The sequence below is a fragment of the Selaginella moellendorffii genome, unplaced genomic scaffold (genome assembly GCF_000143415.4).
Source record: "Selaginella moellendorffii unplaced genomic scaffold, v1.0 SELMOscaffold_1, whole genome shotgun sequence".
Classification (NCBI taxonomy): Eukaryota; Viridiplantae; Streptophyta; class Lycopodiopsida; order Selaginellales; family Selaginellaceae; genus Selaginella; species Selaginella moellendorffii.
Window position 1 is genome coordinate 4,342,288 of NW_003314262.1, and position 16,911 is coordinate 4,359,198.

At 46.3% G+C, this 16,911-nt stretch overlaps 4 protein-coding genes and 1 non-coding gene across 8 annotated transcripts; 3 read left to right on the forward strand and 2 right to left on the reverse strand.

Moving 5' to 3' along the window:
• Nucleotides 1-83: 83 nt before the first annotated feature.
• LOC9658238 (sialyltransferase-like protein 5) lies at nt 84-2,369 on the reverse strand. Its single transcript, XM_002962101.2, has 11 exons — nt 2,193-2,369; nt 2,045-2,133; nt 1,920-1,962; nt 1,742-1,847; nt 1,597-1,688; nt 1,348-1,549; nt 1,197-1,287; nt 1,091-1,149; nt 887-1,032; nt 748-829; nt 84-699 (listed from the first exon to the last, which is right to left on the reverse strand). The coding sequence occupies exons 2-11, from the start codon at nt 2,049-2,051 to the stop codon at nt 298-300; spliced, it is 1,230 nt and encodes a 409-aa protein (XP_002962147.2). The 5' UTR covers nt 2,052-2,133; nt 2,193-2,369; the 3' UTR covers nt 84-297.
• Nucleotides 2,370-2,414: 45 nt separating this feature from the next.
• On the forward strand, nt 2,415-2,486 carry TRNAC-GCA. Its single transcript has one exon. It is a non-coding gene; the product is annotated as a tRNA-Cys (tRNA).
• A 5,385-nt stretch (nt 2,487-7,871) lies between these two features.
• Nucleotides 7,872-9,308, forward strand: LOC112350091. The gene is made up of 6 exons (XM_024685726.1): nt 7,872-8,052; nt 8,110-8,238; nt 8,304-8,514; nt 8,569-8,726; nt 8,783-8,899; nt 8,968-9,308. The coding sequence occupies exons 1-6, from the start codon at nt 7,930-7,932 to the stop codon at nt 9,214-9,216; spliced, it is 987 nt and encodes a 328-aa protein (XP_024541494.1). The 5' UTR covers nt 7,872-7,929; the 3' UTR covers nt 9,217-9,308.
• Nucleotides 9,309-9,728: 420 nt separating this feature from the next.
• Nucleotides 9,729-11,289, reverse strand: LOC9630721 (protein COFACTOR ASSEMBLY OF COMPLEX C SUBUNIT B CCB2, chloroplastic). 2 transcript variants are annotated; one of them, XM_024685764.1, is made up of 7 exons: nt 11,110-11,289; nt 10,945-11,054; nt 10,806-10,877; nt 10,613-10,756; nt 10,390-10,555; nt 9,973-10,341; nt 9,729-9,923 (listed from the first exon to the last, which is right to left on the reverse strand). In XM_024685764.1, the coding sequence occupies exons 1-6, from the start codon at nt 11,276-11,278 to the stop codon at nt 10,172-10,174; spliced, it is 831 nt and encodes a 276-aa protein (XP_024541532.1). In that variant the 5' UTR covers nt 11,279-11,289; the 3' UTR covers nt 9,729-9,923; nt 9,973-10,171. The 2 variants fall into 2 exon arrangements, with proteins under 2 accessions (XP_024541532.1, XP_024541536.1); XM_024685768.1 differs by lacking the exon at nt 9,729-9,923 and having other exon boundaries at nt 10,175-10,288; nt 10,342-10,555.
• On the forward strand, nt 11,280-16,757 carry LOC9662468 (serine/threonine-protein kinase SRK2A). 3 transcript variants are annotated; one of them, XM_024685595.1, is made up of 12 exons: nt 11,280-11,715; nt 11,766-11,912; nt 11,977-12,042; nt 12,095-12,178; nt 12,236-12,537; nt 12,590-12,781; nt 12,857-13,041; nt 13,109-13,322; nt 13,378-13,509; nt 13,559-13,734; nt 13,784-14,103; nt 14,177-14,496. In XM_024685595.1, the coding sequence occupies exons 1-11, from the start codon at nt 11,346-11,348 to the stop codon at nt 14,007-14,009; spliced, it is 2,094 nt and encodes a 697-aa protein (XP_024541363.1). In that variant the 5' UTR covers nt 11,280-11,345; the 3' UTR covers nt 14,010-14,103; nt 14,177-14,496. The 3 variants fall into 3 exon arrangements, with proteins under 3 accessions (XP_024541363.1, XP_024541369.1, XP_024541374.1); XM_024685606.1 differs by lacking the exons at nt 11,280-11,715; nt 11,766-11,912; nt 11,977-12,042; ... (5 more) ...; nt 13,378-13,509; nt 13,559-13,734 and adding exons at nt 15,289-15,363; nt 15,431-15,532; nt 15,601-15,654; ... (3 more) ...; nt 16,271-16,369; nt 16,420-16,757 and having other exon boundaries at nt 14,007-14,103; nt 14,177-15,168; XM_024685601.1 differs by lacking the exons at nt 13,378-13,509; nt 13,559-13,734; nt 13,784-14,103; nt 14,177-14,496 and having other exon boundaries at nt 12,874-13,041; nt 13,109-13,221.
• Nucleotides 16,758-16,911: the final 154 nt, after the last annotated feature.

The window sequence follows — 16,911 nt, forward strand, 5'->3', positions numbered from 1 at the left end:
GTTCGTCTGCGTTCTAGCTGCGTGTAGCCACGCTGGTCTGCTCGAAGTTGCGTACGAGAACTTCTGCTCCATCACTGTGAACTACGGGCTTTCCTTGCTCGAAGATCACTGCCGCTGCATGGTTGATCTCCTCGGATGCTCAGGCCAGCAGGAAGAGGCCGATGCATGCCATCGCAGCCGGGGAGCTCTGCCTGGACGAGCCTGTTAGCTTCTTGCCGGATCCATAGTGACGCACGGCGAGCTGCCAGAGCCGGGCGGTATGCTAAAGCGCCAGTTTTGCGTCCTCGTCGAGAGTCACTAAGATTTTTTTCGTTTCCCATGGCTGCGCTGCTGCTCCTGTTGTGGTCTGATGCACACCAGGTCCTCGAGCTTGTTGCCATCGATCTTGTACATCGTGACGCCTTCCATGGCGCGGTAATGGTGTTGAGCTTCACTTCTCAGGGAGTTCACGCTTGTTTTCTCCCACTTTGCGTAGTTTGAGTTCTTGCGGGTCTTGCTCGTGTCTTTTGATCCTGACAGGCGTCCATTTCGAGATGAACTTCCCCATACTTTGCAGTTCTTGAAAGCTCCCAGGTCTTTGCCTGGCTTTCGTTTGAGTCCCATTGCTGCGTAGTAGGCTGCGTTTACTGTCGCTCGGGTCGGAATGACCGACCAGTCTTGCTTTCTGGCTTCTCGCATTGGAGAATACAGCCTCATTGTCTGTATACACGGAGACTATCAATGATAATCCATAGTCGTTTTTCTTACCCCGAGGCATTCCAACAGTTGATAGTAGGCTCTGCCTTGTAGTGGATTGTGCCCCTTGCAAGGAGCCGAGAAGTAACGAGTCCTATAGATGAAAAGAATGGTACAATGATAAGAAGTTGGAAGGAGTGTGAGTCAATACCATTCCGTGTAGCCTGGATCCACCGTAAAACCATACATATCCACCGAGTCACACATTGACAAGGCGAGCTCCAAAGACTTAATGCCTGTCCCTTTCGCTCCCCGACGGAAAACTACACCTTGGAACAAGTAGACAGGATTCGGAAGCTGTAAAAGATAAAACTCAGTTAGCAAACCGCATAGCAAGCGTCAAAGGCCCTATCACTTTTATTTTAGCGTTGAAGTCCCGATGGATAACACTCTTGATAATCAACACTTCATCATCTGCAAAAATCCTCTTTTGCATTAAGCCAGAGACTTCTACTACGTACCAGATCCCTTTGCAACCTCAAGCAGGTTTCTTACTACTCCATGAGCCATCAATCGAAAACTCCGTTTCATGCCAACATGCTTTGCGTATTTCTGTGAAATGAAAGCAACTTTTGCGAGCTCAGTAGTACGCAACCTTTGTGAGGTGATTACCGTGGTCACTGGTGCCTCATTGTCTCGGATGACAATATCGTGAGCATCTATCTCCTTTCCAAACTCCGTCTTTAAGAGGTCTCCCGAGTTTCCCACCACCGCACACGTCCTAAACTGGCGCGGCCAAAACGGTGGCTTTGGCGGTAGTATCAACTCGAGATGTTCTTCGCACAGGCTTCGATTGGAACAGTTAGCTGCACCCCTGCACAACTAGATTAAAAACTTCCATCAACATCAAGCTTAGTTTACAGTTGAGCTATTCGTTTTGCAGCGTAGTCCATCCACCCATCGGGACGTGCATCCAGATACTCGCGAGTCAATATCGTTGTGACGTTTCGATACTGCAAACTCAAAAGTGTTATTTGAATCAAGAGCAAAATTTGCAGCAAAGTACCTGTTCCCACAGGAGCAGCGTCTCGCAGACGTCAAATTCATATTCCAGTGGCTTGTAGATTTTAAACTGCTCATTACGCACCGTGAAGGATGCTTGCAAGATCGTTCTGAAATATCCGGAGGGAACAAATAGTACCTGGGTAAGTAACTAGAAATGTTTTTGCGTGATCGAAGCTTACAAGTTTACTCGGTACATGCAGTCAATCCAAGCCCATTTCTCTCCTGTAAAAAGAAAGCATTGAAGCATCACTACTCTCCAACGAAGAAAACAAAGGCAAGAACATATAAGATCGAGAAAACTTACCACGCATTTTTGGACTTGGCGCTGGAACGAATCAAGCGTAGAAGCGTCTCGATCTCACAAGAAAAAGAAAAATCCTGGGCGCTGCAAGCCTACATTTCTCCCGCAACAAAGATTGATCGATCCACATCCAACAATCGCAGCGAGATACCTTCCAAGAAGAAGAGCCCTTGGGGCGCCAGGAAGAGGAGGCAGATCAGGGACACCAGCGCCGCAATCGCGAGTGGGAGCGACAGTAGCAAGGCTCGCTGCCGTCGCTGCTTCTTGGGCGGCTGCTTCCACGCCATTTTTCTCCTACGCACTGATCAAGCGAGCTCCTCCCTGTAAACCTAGCTGTCAGATTAAAGCAGACTCAGTTAATTAACATGTTAATGGAGGTATAGCTCAGCGGTAGAGCAATCGGCTGCAGTCCGATAGGTCACCAGTTCAATCCTGGTTGCCTCCTTTGCCAAATAATTTCTTCTAACAAGACAAATCTGTCAGCGATAAAATAATGATTTTGAAGTTTTTATATGTATTTTTTAACTTACATTTATTATTATTACTAATTTTCATCTTTTTATGACTTTACCCTTATCAATAAATAAATTTAATATTATGAGTGCTTGGAATATGGAAAGGGAATACAGAAATGTGTATATCAATTAGCCCAAAAACTCGAGCTTATATACAGGAGCAAGTGGTCCGGATTGAAACAAATCCGATAGCTACCAAAATCCCACTACACTAATATTAATATACAGTATCGTAGCCGTACACTTGACCCTCACATCATCTCTTCCTCTCGGAATAATGGAAGACTATCAAGGTTCTCTTGTAGATGGGCTGGGATCTGGAGGAATGTCAGGATGAGGTATCGGCAGATCTGTAGGTGGTATTAATTGCTCCTGATCCCTTTGTATGAAGCGTTTCAACCGCTGCACATGCACAATCTCTGAAGGATTGGCTTGCTGGACATCATGCCGAACCTCATAAACTTGTGGTCCAACTTGCCGCAACACTCGATACGGTCCTTTCCACTGTGCAAGGAGCCCCTTAGATAAACCACATACCGTAAGATGGGGAAAACGGACTAACACTAAATCATCCACTTTGTACTCCGTAGGTGGACGATAATGGGAGTTGTACTGCCGTTGTTGTCCCACGTGTACACGGCTTAAGGGTTCGACAGACTCCGCTCGGACAAGTGGAAGAATGGTCATCAAATACTGATCCCACAACCTAGCATCTGCAACTCGTGGCAATCGCGAAGGTAAACCTAGCTTCGTTGGTAATATTGGATCATGACCATATAAAAGTTTATATGGTGAAGCACCAACAGAACTCTACACCCCTGTGACATATGCATATCGAAGAGATGGCAAATAACCATCCCAATCCGAATGCTAAAAGTTCACATACTTCGCAATCATCCTCTTGAATGTCTGAACGAGCCATTCCACTAAATCGTCTGATTGTGGATGATAAGCACTCGTGAAAGTGTGGCATATCCCCAGCCGAGACGTCAAAACATGAAATGCATCAGCCATAAATGCGGGACTATTATCCGAAAGAATCCGCTCTAGACAAAAATGCTGGAACACCACTCGATTGAGGAGGAAGTATCCAATAGCAGTTACAGAGGCACTAGCAAAAGCACCAACTTCCACCCAATGAGTCAAGTAGTTAGAAGCAATAATAACATACTCATTGCCAGCACTCAACCATGGAAAAGGTCCCATAAGATCAAATGCCTCCAACTCAAACGCACGGGAAACTGTAATTGACTCCAACTGTCCTTCTGCAGCCCGAGGGGGAGTATTACGAGCTTGGCACCAAATACAGTTACGCACATACCGAATAATATCACGTCGCATCTCCGGCCAATAGAAAGACCTGCGCAGCTTCTCAATTACATGACGATGTCCCATATGCCCATCTAGAATAGGAGAATCATGGTAGGTATGGAGAAACCGCGGAATAAAGATAGAAGGCACCACCAGCCGTAAATGATTATCAGGATCCGTCCCTATAAAATAAAGAAGGCTGTCTTTGAGGCAATATTGAGAATGTAAATGCCGGAAAGGCAAGTCATCAGCAAGTGATGCAGGATTCTCAAACCCATCTTGAAGCCTTCGAATCCACGGCTCAAGCTTTTGAGCCTCGTGAACCTCAGCAAGAGAAGGTAGATTTTGCTTTGCACCTTGTGGACACTGAACGTCAAGTACAGCAACCGCCGATGGCATAGAATCCTCATCTAGAAAATCCATAGAGGCTGGAATAACAGGCTCGTCAGAAACATGAGAAAAGAATGGAGAAGGAAGAGGAGCCCGAGAAAGGGCATCAGCATCAGCCAAAGAACTCCCTGGGCGATGAACAACATCAAAATCATATATTTGAAGCTTCAAAGCCCATCGAGTAGTATGACCAACCAAGTTCTTTTGCTTCAATAATGAAGTAACAGCAGCATGATCACCTTCAAGTAACGTTCGAGAACCATGTAGATATGCATGAAGTTTCTCGAAACCCCAAACTGCTACTAAACACTCATTCTCTGTCGTGGAGTAATTCATTTCCGCTGGTTGTAATGTACGGCTTATATATGCAATGGGATGGCGCTGACCAGGCACACTCGAGCTCTTTTGCATCAACACACCTCCAAGACCAATGTCAGAAGCATCCACGTGCAAAATAAAAGGTCAAGTGTAGTTAGGATATGCCAAAACCGAAGGAGTCGTCAATAGCTCTTTGAGATCCTTGAACACCCGCTCACAATCCGGAGACCAGATGAAAGATGATGTTGGCGACTTCAACAACGCTCGCAACGGTGCAGTGCAATCAGAAAGATGATCCACAAAACGACCGAGATACTGCACCTTGCCCAAGAAGCACTGCACATCATTCACACACTTCGGAGTAGGGAACTTCAGAACAGCCACAAGTTTGTCAAGATCAACTTGCAAACCCTCACGAGAAATACGGTACCCAAGATAAGTTGTATCCTTGGACCCAAACACGCACTTCGTCCGCTTCAGCTTTAAACCAATGTCGCGTAGCCGATCTAACACTTTACAAACATCACGAACGTGTTCCTCCCACATTCCCTTCAAGTGGATCAAGACATCATCAATGAAGTCAACAGTCACCTCTGGCATATCGCAAAGAACCTCGTCCATCATCCGTTGGAAAGTTGCTGGAGCATTGTTTAAACCAAACGGCATCACCAAGAACTCGTACAAACCAAATGGTGTATGAAATGCAGTCTTAGGAATATCTTTTTCGGCCATCGGTACATGCTAGTACTCAGAAGCAAGGTCTAGCTTGGTGAACCAACAACTTCGCCCTAGACAATCCAAGAGATCTGCAGTGTGAGGAAGAGGATACACATCTGGGATCGTCACTTCGTTTAACGGACGATAGTCGATACAGAAACGAATACTCCCATCAGGCTTCGTCACAAGATGACGTTCACATGCCCAAGGACTCCACAACTTCCAAATAACACCCTTCTCCAACATCTCTTTGACATTTGCACGTAAAATCTTGATCTCCTTGGGTGACCGATGACAAACGAGAACCTTGATTAGATGAGCATCCTTGGTTAGAATTAGATGACGTGTGGTAATCTTGGCCCCAGACGATAGGTCAAATTCAAAGAGATCAAAATACTCCTTCATCAACCGGTCCACCGCTGCAACACAAAGATCGTCGGAGGGATCGAAAAAGGGAAGAGCAGAATAAGATGGAAACACTGGAGGAAATAGTGGGGAAACAAAAGTAATGGAAGCAGAGGTAGAAGTAGAGGGACGAAGAGGTATAGAAGTGAGAGGAATGGATGAAACATAAGGAAATATGAGACAAGGGGGAGAAGCTTCAAAATCATACTTAGCATGATTGCATTGCAACCAATCCATACCAAGAATGAGGTCAAAAGCTTGACTTGGCACCACCTGCAATGACTGCAACTCAAGCTCGAGATCACCCACACGCACAACCCCTCATCCCGTGCATATGCATGTGTATGGCCTTTGCCATAAAGAATGAAAACTGGTTTCGCCACATGACGCAAGTGTAGACGGCAACGTGTGGCAATAGGTTGAGCAATAAAAGATAAACTCGAACCTGTATCAACTAACACGGAGAGAATAATAAGAGACCTTTTGTTATAAAAACGAGCTTGGAAAGTAAACACTAAATGAACTGGTGCCGAGTGAACCCCTTGATGATACTCCCAAAAAAAAGATGGAGGGGTCACTGACTTATTCACGCAAGGTCCCTCCGTTACTCGTGCGACTCCTCGTTTCCCGGATGTATCTCGGTGTCCAAACCGTCCACTGCAGCAACACCAACGGGACGTTGCTGATGCCAAGGTCTCCACCCAGGAAATGGAGGTCGCCAATCCGGAAAATGCCGACAACGCTGATAAGTATGACCAATTTCATCACACGCCCAGCAGCGAACATCAAGGCCACGACCACGTCCTCGCCCTTGTCCTTGGACTCGAGCAGCAGTAGCATCAACCTCCATTGGAACAGGACCATCACTTATAGGAAGTGGAGCTGAAGGACGTGCAGCGAGAAGTAGAAGAGGCGACATCTTATAACGTTGTGCCAAGTGAAGAGCATCGTCAAGGGTGGCGGGAGCAACTGCATGCACAAGTTCGACAAGATCTTAACGAAGTGCTGGCCACAACATTCTTAGCTTGATCTGCTCTGACATATTTGGCTCCGCACGAAGCAAAAGACTTCGGAAACAAATGCCAAATTGCATCACCGACTCAGTGGCCCTTGGCGAAAATGATGCAATTGTTGGAAGGCGTCATCACAGTCATTGGCATTTCCGAAAGCGCGTTTGAAGACGTCCGGGAGAACACTCCAATCCCCACGAGTAGTTGCACTCAAACCATTGTACCACTACAATGCCGTCCCTTGAAGACACGTGGGAAACTCACACAAACGTCAAGCATCATCCCAAGAATGATATGTGGCAATCACCGTGAAGTGATCGAACCAATTATACACATCATCCCCAGGATTCCCGCGAAAGAACTCCGGCCGAACGCAAGGATTGGCACCAAGAGTAGGAGGAGTTGTACCACATGCCGTGAACACCGCCATCAATTGAGTTTGGTTATTCAATTGCAAACGCATAGCATCAAGCAATTGTACCAACTGCTGCTCCAGAGTCAAAGGAGGAGATTGTTGATCTGCCATGAAAATGAATGAAAAAGAAAGAGCAAAAGAAGAGAAATAACAAAAAGCTAGAAGGAAATGATAGATCTAGACAATGCAAAAAGTTAAATCTAAACCAAAATCCTAAAAGGAAAGAACAAAAGAAAGAAAATGAAAAAAGCTAGATCTAAACTAAAATCCCAAATCTAAGCACTCCTCAGGGACAATCAAAAGTGCCCCTTATCTCCACTAATGTGAGTGCTTGGAATATGGAAAGGGAATATAGAAATATGCATATCAATTAGCCCAAAAACCCTAGCTTATATATAGGAACAAGTGGTTTGGATTGAAACCAATCCGACGACTACCAAAATCCCACTACGCTAATATTAGTATACGGCATCATAACCGTACATTTGGCCCTCACAATATTTGTTATATATTATATCACTAATATATTCATTATAAATTATTTTAAAACATTTTTTATTACACCATGGATAAGCTTATAACTCAACCTTTCAACTAACGCTACAAGGCAAAAAAAACACATGGGATATGGCAGGCACAAAGTCAGTGTAAGAAGCGTAAGGAAGTGGAAGACAGTGTGAAACACATGGGATAATGCAAGAGAAGCTTGCCACTATATAAATTGGCATACGTTCAAAGAGCTCTATAACTTCACACTCATCCCTTTGGCTTCTCAAAGCTTTGGTCTTTTCTTAAGAGTTCAGAGACATGGCTCTCACAGCAGCTCCAAAGTTCTACACCATCGAGTCTGCTGCTTATCCTGGCTATTGCATTACTCAGCAAGGCACCCAGATTGTTCTCAGGTCCAAGGACGCGCTCAACCCCTTCCAGGTAAAAATCTTTGAAAACTTTGCCGGTTGTCGATCATCATGGGAAACTCTTGTGCAGCTGTGGTACAGGGATGAGTCATGGAACTTGCTGAACCAGGAATTCAGGGACAGCTCCGCGTTCGTGTTTGTAAACCACGGCTCTAAGAAAGCTCTCCGGTCCCAGGCACACTCAACGTCTCGAAGCAAGGTAAACAGAAAATAGTATTCATACTATACACTGTTTCTGATCATATGGAATTTTGATGGCAAAAGGCTACTATTGGAGACTATGATCCGGCAGTCCAAGACGATTATCTCCTGTGGCGTATTTCCGGGAGCCACGAAAATCAAGTCTTGATCACCATGACTGGAAACAAGTCATCTTATCTGAGCCACACTTCCTCAAGTGCTAGCTTCAAGGATGGGGTGCCAGTGGTGACATCCAACAGCGATGGAAACTCCCACTGGAAGCTCGTCGCTTACGGTAAGCATATGATTTGTTCTTCTCGGTTGTGGTTCATATGATGATGCTGCACAGAGCCTTCTCAAGAGTACAGGATTATATGCGACTGGTATGAGCAATACTTGACTTGGAAGCAGCAAAATGTGGATGTAACTTTCAAGAATGCAGTCAAGCACAACGATGAGACAAACGTGGTGGCTATTCATCCAAGCAACGTTCCTCTCGACGGCATGGTTTGTACTTTTGTCGTTCTTTGTAATCTTATCTCATTCTATTCGATTACATATAGACATGGTACAAGGTTCCCGCTGGAGGAAGAGATGATACCACGTACTTCACCTCGTTCGTTCTCATAAACAAGGTGACTGGTCTTGCTCTCAAGGGGTCAACCAAGCCGGGAGACAAGGTAACTAGTGCACACTGTTGAAAACTTGAAGAAGTTCGCAAACTAAACGAATTGGATGATCATGGCAGGTGCTCTTGACTCAATATGATCCTCTCGACTACGGTTTCGTGTGGTCTGAGAACCGATTCCAGGCTTCAAAAACGGACTATCTCGCGATCAATCTGGATGGAACAAACTTGCAGTGGTCTCTGCAGGACAACAATCAGTACCAGAACAGTGCGTGGTATCATCCTCTTGTGCTTCGCCCGGCATCTGCAAACCAAGGATTTGTTCAGCAGCAGGCATGGAAATTCAATCCAGTGGTGAACAATGTTTAGCTGGGACTTTTATGTTCATAAATGAGATGAGAAGATGCTAGATGTATGCATGAACGTTCGTATGAATAATTACACTTCTAAATGTTGAATCAGCTGCAGTATGATCAATATGTCACCAGTGTTTGTAATCAATTCATATACTTCCCAGAGGGAGAGACGATACCACGCACTTCACCTCGTTCGTCCTCGTGGACAAGATGATTGGTTTGGCACTCAAGTGGTCAACCAAGCCGGGAGATTCAAGGTACTCTTGAAAACTGTGAAGAACTTTGCAAACTAGCCTTGGAGGTGCTCCTGACTCACTACGATCCTCCCGACTACGATTTCGTGTGCTCGATTCCAGGCGTCAAACACGGCCTATGTCGCGATCAATCTGAATGGAACAAACTAGCAGTGGTCATTGCAGAACGATGATCAGTACCAGAACAGTGCCTGGTATTATCCTCTCGTGCTTCATCCGGAATCTACAAACCAAGGATATGTTGAGCAGCAGACCTGAAAGTTCAATCCAGTGGTGGCAAGCGGTTGACCATCAACCACGCTGTATTCATAACGAAACGCATACCATTGGTTTTCTCTTACAAATAAAGAGAGCTTGGTCCATCTTCTCACGGGAAAAAGAAGCTCAGCACTCCCCACTTGTTTCTTTTTTCCATGGACCCAAGGACTTTGTCGCTTTTCTTCAGGTTTTCGTTCATTTCCATGGTCTGCAGGAACGGAACATTTGAGAAAACAAATTTTGGCTCGTTTGCTTACCTTGTTCTTGGCATGAAGCAGCTGATCTCTCTGCGAATGGAGCTGCTGCAGGATTGAAGCCCCCATCTCCTCGGATTCTGCCATTGCTTTCTTCATCTCTTTGATTCTCTCGCTCGACTTCTGCAGCTTATTTGTTGAGCGCTCCTCTGGATTCATCGCTCAAGAGTCAAGACCTAGCTTGAATTGGAAAAAGGATATTTCATAGGTGAAAGGATATCTTTTCCGCAAGGCATTGGATCCAAGTCCGGTCTTTCACGTTGTAAGCTCTTGGGACGTCTGAAACAAGGAGGAGTCCACCGTCTCTGGAAGGAAAGGACTGTGCGAGTAGAGAGTTGAGCCCCTTTGGTATGAAACTCAAGCCAGAATCACCTGTGATGTTGAGAGTGAAATGCTATGGAATGAGCGAATGCTACGAACCAGCACCAGAAGGGACGTAGATTGTTCTCTTGCTTTTGAGCTCTTGTAAAAACGAACGAAGCAAGGCCTGGAGGATTTTCAAAGGTGTTTCTGGATCGCCGTTGTCGACGCGTGGTAGATTCCAGCAGCCCCGAGCAAGGACGATTTCGTCTCCGTGAAAAGCTATCTGGAAGTGAAGGCCACGAATAGGAAAAACAAGAAAATTCAGTTGTAAGAAACGAACCACTGCGATTGTTTTTGTGTTCCGGATGAGCGCATACGAAACCCAAGCTAGCTCCTGTTTTTGAGCATCGGTAAGCCACTCGGCCATGACAAAAACTTGGCTCAAGTCGGAAGGCAAGCTTCCAGCTCTCGAGGATTGTCCATCCTGTGGAAAAGTTCATGAAAAAAGACAGAACAAAGCTAAAGTTACTTACTAGCTCCAGCTTTCTAAGAGATGGAAGAAGCACTGCGACAACAGATAAAAAGAGACCCACGCCTTCGGATCTCTGCAAGAAAACCGAAGAAATGTTTTCTGGAGAGGTGACACATCTTTGATAATCACCCACTACTTACAAGCTGCGCCGGAGGAACAAGCTGACTAAAGATGTGATTGACAACGATCAAGCCTCCAAATGTAAATCCTAGAATGCGTGGCAATTTCGAATCATCGAATCCCGGAATGCCTGAATCAATCAAGCGATTTGACAAAAATAAATCTAACATTGGGTATGATTCTACCGAGTGTGAATCGAAGAACCGAGACATCAACATCTCGCGAGGCCCGCAGCTTCAATCTCGCGTTCTTGCGCTGGCCTCGCAGAGGCAGGGCGCCATTGCTTGCAGCACATTTGCCCTCCCATACAGAGAACCAACCCGGGCGCCCAGCGGCAGCACTTCGCAAGAACATCACAAACCCTAAACCTTTGAATTAAACTTGGAATTCCCGCTCAAAAGAGCCCTAATCCTTTAAAGAGATGCACTGCATTGCGCTGCCAGGGGCCTGTAGTCCAGTGTACCACTGCCGCCATGGTGCTAGGGTTTACTCTCTCGCCTCGCCGTCGCCATCGCGGGCCTCTTCGTCCGGCTACTCGCGCTCGCGCTTGAGATCTTCGCCCGGAAAGAGCGAGAGAAGCGATTTTCAGCGGTTCAAGAAAGATGGGACGCGGTATGGGGATAGGGATGAGTCTCGACCGCGGATATTTGGATTCGGGAATAGGAGGAGGCTGTGGAATCGAGATCGTGGTGTGGAAGCCGACGATGACAGTGAGAAATATTTTGTTCCTCAGGATCAAGGAGACGAGGAAGACGAGTCTGAGGAGTCCTCATCGTCTGACAATTCTGATGGTAAGCTTCTTGCATTTCTAGATTAAAAGGAATTCAATCTCTCGTGGCAGAAGAGGAGAATGCCACATCTAGGCAGCAACCAGCCGTACTTGCTGAGCCCAAAACTCTGGCTAGAGACTTTCTCAAGAAGCTAAGAGCACGGCGTTTAGACGTGAAATCTAATAGCAAGGGGAGTTTGTCGCCCGTGAGTGATGAAGGTGCGCATTTCTTTTCTTTCGTCTTTCTTGTACTTTTTCTCATGCAAATTTTACTGGATTGCAGAGAATGGATCGCGATATAGCGACATAAAACGCACGCTTAGAAGAAAAGAGAGCATCGACTACGAAGGTATTGTTGGATAAATTTCGTTTCTGTGAGCTGTAAAACAGTATTCATGCAGAAAATGAAACGAGCAATCGCTCTGAAAGAGAAGTGAGGGGTGATTCTACATTTTCTCGCCTTGGTAAAGGCTTGAACGATGAAAGTAAGATTTTTTTATTTATTTATTTTGTTTGTGAATATCTGAGACAATTTCTTGTAGTAAAGGAAACGGATTTTAAAAAGAAGCGCAGCTTTGGGAATGTTAAAACGGAGGAAGAAGTCCGTCCAAGGCGCTTGCCATCTAACAGTAAGGCTTACGATTCAGAGGACGAGTACTTTAGAAGAGACAGAAGAGAACGTAAAGAAAAACTACGCGGGGACAATATGGGATCTAAACGAGACGAAGAAAAAAAGCGGGTCGATGCCTTCCTCAGCACGAAAAAGTTCCAGGCGCTTGGCGCTTCGCAAGAGATGATCGCCGCACTTTCTTCGCTAGAGATTGTTCGGCCATCAGAAATACAGGTACTCTTTATTATGCTTTTAGTTTCTTTATGGAGACACACTATACGTGAAGGCGTTATCGTATAAACAAGTCATGAGGGGCAACAGCTGCATTATTGCGGATCAAACTGGCTCTGGTAAAACTCTGGCCTACTTGGCTCCCTTAGTGCAGCGCCTGAGAGAGGACGAGGAGAAAGGAAACTTCTCAACAGCAAAAAATCCTCGCGTGCTAGTCCTTGCTCCAACAAGCGAGCTTGCAATGCAGGTAAAGCTCTCATAATGCGAATTGATGACCTCACATATCTCTTGCGCTCTTCTTTTTTGTTTCCCAAATTTATAGGTGCTGAGTGTGTGCAGAGCCTTGTCAACAACGTGTCCTTTGAAGTCCATGGTGGCAACAGGTGGATTCAAGTGGAAAACACAGGTGGAGAATCTGGCTAGTGGGCCTGACATTGTTGTGGCAACGCCTGGGCGGTTTCTTCATCATTTGGAAGAAGAAACAATTCAGCTCGGTAAGCTGCAAAGGTGAGAACGAATCTCTTTAAAAAACAATGTGATCGATTTTTCTAAGCACGGGTGTTTGACTGTCTAGTGTTGTCCTCGATGAAGTCGACATACTATTCGAGGAGGAAGAGTTTGTAGAAGCGATGCAGCGGGTGAGAAAACTGGCATCGAAGGACGTCCAATACATTCACGTGACTGCTACGCTACCAACTGATGTTCACGATAAAATTTTTAACAAGCACCCGGACTCTGTTCCTCTTCTAGGACCGAGCTTGCATCTCACTGCTCCTGGCCTCAACGAGGTTTGTTTTATCTTCTGATACTCCTTTTATCTGTCGAAGTTTGTTTCTTCTGTAGATCCTCGTCGATTGTAGTGGAGATGATGACAGCGAAAAGACTCCCGAAGCTGCCTTTGAGAACAAAAAGAAAGAGCTCTTGAATCTACTGGGAGAGAAGCGTGTTCCGAAGACAATAATATTCTGCAACAAGGCGAGTACGAAAGCATTTTCTCCATTCGTAACAGAGGTTTCCTGTGCAGATTGAGACGTGCAGGAAGGTGGAAAACATACTAAACCGCTACGATCGATCGGGTACAAAGCTATCCGTGCTGCCTTACCATGCAGCACTGTCGCAAGAAGCTCGACTGCAAAGCCTGCAAGATTTCCTGAGCTCGCAAAAGCCCGAAGTATCAACATTCCTGGTGTGCACGGACAGGTAATCGGTTTCCTTCTTCTCAAGTATTTTATACTTTCTCCTCGTACAGAGCCTCCAGAGGCCTGGACTCGGTTGGAGTGGAACGCGTCATCCTCTTCGACTACCCCCGAGATCCGAGCGAGTACATCCGGCGCGTGGGGAGAACCGCCCGAGCAGGCGGTGCCGGCAAAGTCTTCGTGTTCGTGGTGGGGAAGCAAGTCAGCCTGGCCAGGAAAGTCATGGCTCGTAACGAGAAACGGCATCCCGTGCACGCAGTACCTGGAGCTTCCACGTAGAAAAGCCCAACTTCCGTGCCACTCAAGGCGAGAATCTAGAACGGGAAAAGCTACACGACGAGACGAGTACTGTATACCACAACAAAACACCGAGGTAAGCCGCTCACGGAAGTTCTTCTCGTCCTCGTTCTTCGCGATCTAATCCATCGTCCTGTGCGCTACTCCAGGTGTTGGTGACCAAAGCGAGCGTCGTGTTTTGACGTGCTTTCTTGGCTTGCCTGGTGCTCGGCCTGTGCGACACTTGGATTGGACGGGGAAGACTAATAATTCTTCTCGAATTCCCAGGAAGGAAAGCTTACAAGTGTGTGGAGCGAGCGATAGGGGGCGTCAGAGACGAACACGAGGACACCATTTTAGTTTATCTCGTTAACGTAACGCAGGACGTGGGCCGTTGGATTGCGTTGATCGATACCGTTGGGAGGGCATATTCGCCTCTGCTGTGTTGGTATGAGAGCTTGCAAAAATTCGTGTGTGTCTGGAATTTTTCCACTTGATTTCTTAGGGCAGCCTAGGGCTGGGGGAGTTCTTTGCGTGGTGGGGGGGGAGCGATCCGGCGAGGGCAAGATTTTGCGGCACCTTGCCCCACTTGCTACTGTCGATCCAATCATTCCCGCGGCGCCTTCGTTCCCATCGCTCTCTCCTCTCCTCGCGGCCGCGCTTGCCCTATAGTTTTTACTGCTCTTGCGAAATCTAGCGCGGTCCCAATGCGGTCGTGCCGCCTCCCTATCCTACTGTAGCTGATCTGATCGCGAGGGAGTGCTAGTACTGGATTGAAATGACCTAGAGCGCGAGCGTGAGCCATTCGATCGCCAGGTGGGGACGCGGTGCGGGGTGCTAAGTGTAAATTTCCAGGAGTAGCGTGTTGGGTTTGTACAGTTTAGTCTGTCGCTTTGTGATAGAGACCGGGTTCCAGAAAGGAAGGAAAGGGGAGGAGAAAGAAAAAAATAGGAAAAGCCAGCGAGTAGAGGGCTCTTTCTCTTCTCTCTCGGCTCCTCGACCTAGAGTTCTTCGTGTTCTTCGTGGCCTGGGAGATATGGACAAGGAGAGATATGAGCTGGTGAGAGATTTGGGGTCTGGGAATTTCGGTGTCGCGAGGCTGATGCGGGATAAGCGAACTCGGGAGCTCGTTGCTGTCAAGTTCATCGAGCGCGGCGAGAGGGTATGGTGATTTTCTTCTGTGATTCTCTGTGTGTTTGTCATGGGCAAGAATGTGGCAAAGTTTGGTTTTTTTTCTTTGCTGGGTTTTTTCTTACCTTCTCTCTTTTGTTTGTTTGCCCAGATTGACGAGAATGTGCAGCGAGAGATCATCAATCACCGCTCCTTGCGGCACCCAAACATTGTCCAATTCAAAGAGGCAAGTTTTGTGACTGCTATTCTGGGTTTGCTTACCATTTTTTTTTTTTGTTGGATCTGATGAACAGGTGATGCTCACACCGACTCACTTGGCCATTATCATGGAGTATGCCGCCGGTGGCGAGCTTTTCGAGCGGATTTGCAATGCTGGGAGGTTCACGGAGGACGAGGTGAGCCTCATCTTGTTCACAGGACAAAAATTCCTGACGACATGGTTCCTCGGTGTCGCTCTGTGCAGGCTAGATACTTCTTCCAACAGCTCATCTCCGGTGTCAGCTATTGCCACGCTAGTGTGAGTATTTTTCTTTTTCCTTTACTTTTCGTTTTGTTTTTTCCACTTGTCGCTGGGAAAGCATGGGTTTACTGACCAACTTTCCTATTGCTCAGGAAATATGTCACCGCGACTTAAAGCTGGAGAACACGTTGCTTGATGGGAGCCCTGCTCCGAGGCTGAAGATTTGTGATTTCGGGTATTCGAAGGTAAGCCTGCTGTTTTTTAGCGTGAGTGGCAGGTCACTCGTTTTCACTCGCTTTATAAGTATGGGCCTTCTTACGTTTTCCCTGTGAACTTTTACCTTGCAGTCCGCTTTACTCCACTCGCAGCCCAAATCCACTGTTGGCACGCCAGCTTACATTGCTCCAGAGGTCCTTTCGAGAAAAGAATACGATGGAAAGGTATGTTCAAATCTGGTGGTGGCCGTGTTTGATTGGCATTGACTTAATTAATCCGCTAAGCAGCTTTCGGACGTATGGTCGTGCGGTGTGACGCTATATGTCATGCTCGTCGGCTCTTATCCCTTCGAAGATTCAGCAGACCCCAGAAATTTCAGGAAAACTATTCAAGTAAGAGTAACTCTCCAAACGGCTGTCACTTGTTCTGATATGCACTCTCTTTGTGATGCCCACAGCGAATCCTTAACGTTCAGTACACTATTCCAGATTATGTCCGGGTATCTCAAGAGTGCCGGCACCTGTTGTCCAGGATTTTTGTTGCAACACCCGCGAAGGTATGTCATTGTTCTTGGCCATTGTCATTCATTTCTGTTATGGGTTGCAGCGGATCACGATTTCAGAGATAAAGAAGCATCCTTGGTTCTTGAAGAACTTGCCGGTGGAGCTGCTACAGGAGGCAGACCCGACTCGTCCGATCGACGAGTCGTCCTACTCGCAGAGCGTGGAAGATATAATGAGGATCATCCAAGAAGCCAGGACTCGAGGAGCTGCGCAGTCGCTGGACGCGTACGACATGGAGATGGACAACGAGTTGGATTTGGATGTAGACGGAAGTGGTGGTGATTTCCTGTGATTTGTCAGGCTAAAACTGGCTCCTAATAATTACAATGTCGGTTGTATATAATTCTGTTTAAAAGAAAATTCTTAAACTTTCAAATGCTATTAATTATAAATAATTCATCCGTATATTGGCATATTTTATCATCTGATATTCAATTGGATTAATATTGAAGTATATTTTTTAAACAATATATCAATCTGCCACTCACTTAAAAAACAAGGAGCTAGGAATGCTCAATAATAACGTGGTATTGTT

Coding starts and splice junctions, on each gene's coding strand:
- LOC112350091 (XM_024685726.1), top strand. CDS start 7,930: ATGGCTCTCACAGCAGCTCCAAAGTTCTACACCATCGAGTCTGCTGCT. Junction 8,053..8,109: donor ACGCGCTCAACCCCTTCCAG/GTAAAAATCTTT, acceptor ACTCTTGTGCAG/CTGTGGTACAGGGATGAGTC. Junction 8,727..8,782: donor ACGTTCCTCTCGACGGCATG/GTTTGTACTTTT, acceptor GATTACATATAG/ACATGGTACAAGGTTCCCGC.
- LOC9662468 (XM_024685595.1), top strand. CDS start 11,346: ATGCACTGCATTGCGCTGCCAGGGGCCTGTAGTCCAGTGTACCACTGC. Junction 12,179..12,235: donor TAAAGGCTTGAACGATGAAA/GTAAGATTTTTT, acceptor AATTTCTTGTAG/TAAAGGAAACGGATTTTAAA. Junction 12,782..12,856: donor CAAGCGAGCTTGCAATGCAG/GTAAAGCTCTCA, acceptor CCAAATTTATAG/GTGCTGAGTGTGTGCAGAGC.
- LOC9630721 (XM_024685764.1), bottom strand. CDS start 11,278: ATGTTCTTGCGAAGTGCTGCCGCTGGGCGCCCGGGTTGGTTCTCTGTA. Junction 10,878..10,944: donor TTGTTCCTCCGGCGCAGCTT/GTAAGTAGTGGG, acceptor GTTTTCTTGCAG/AGATCCGAAGGCGTGGGTCT. Junction 10,556..10,612: donor ACACAAAAACAATCGCAGTG/GTTCGTTTCTTA, acceptor CTTCACTTCCAG/ATAGCTTTTCACGGAGACGA.
- LOC9658238 (XM_002962101.2), bottom strand. Junction 1,550..1,596: donor GCAAAACGAATAGCTCAACT/GTAAACTAAGCT, acceptor CTAGTTGTGCAG/GGGTGCAGCTAACTGTTCCA. Junction 700..747: donor AACTGTTGGAATGCCTCGGG/GTAAGAAAAACG, acceptor CCGTGTATACAG/ACAATGAGGCTGTATTCTCC.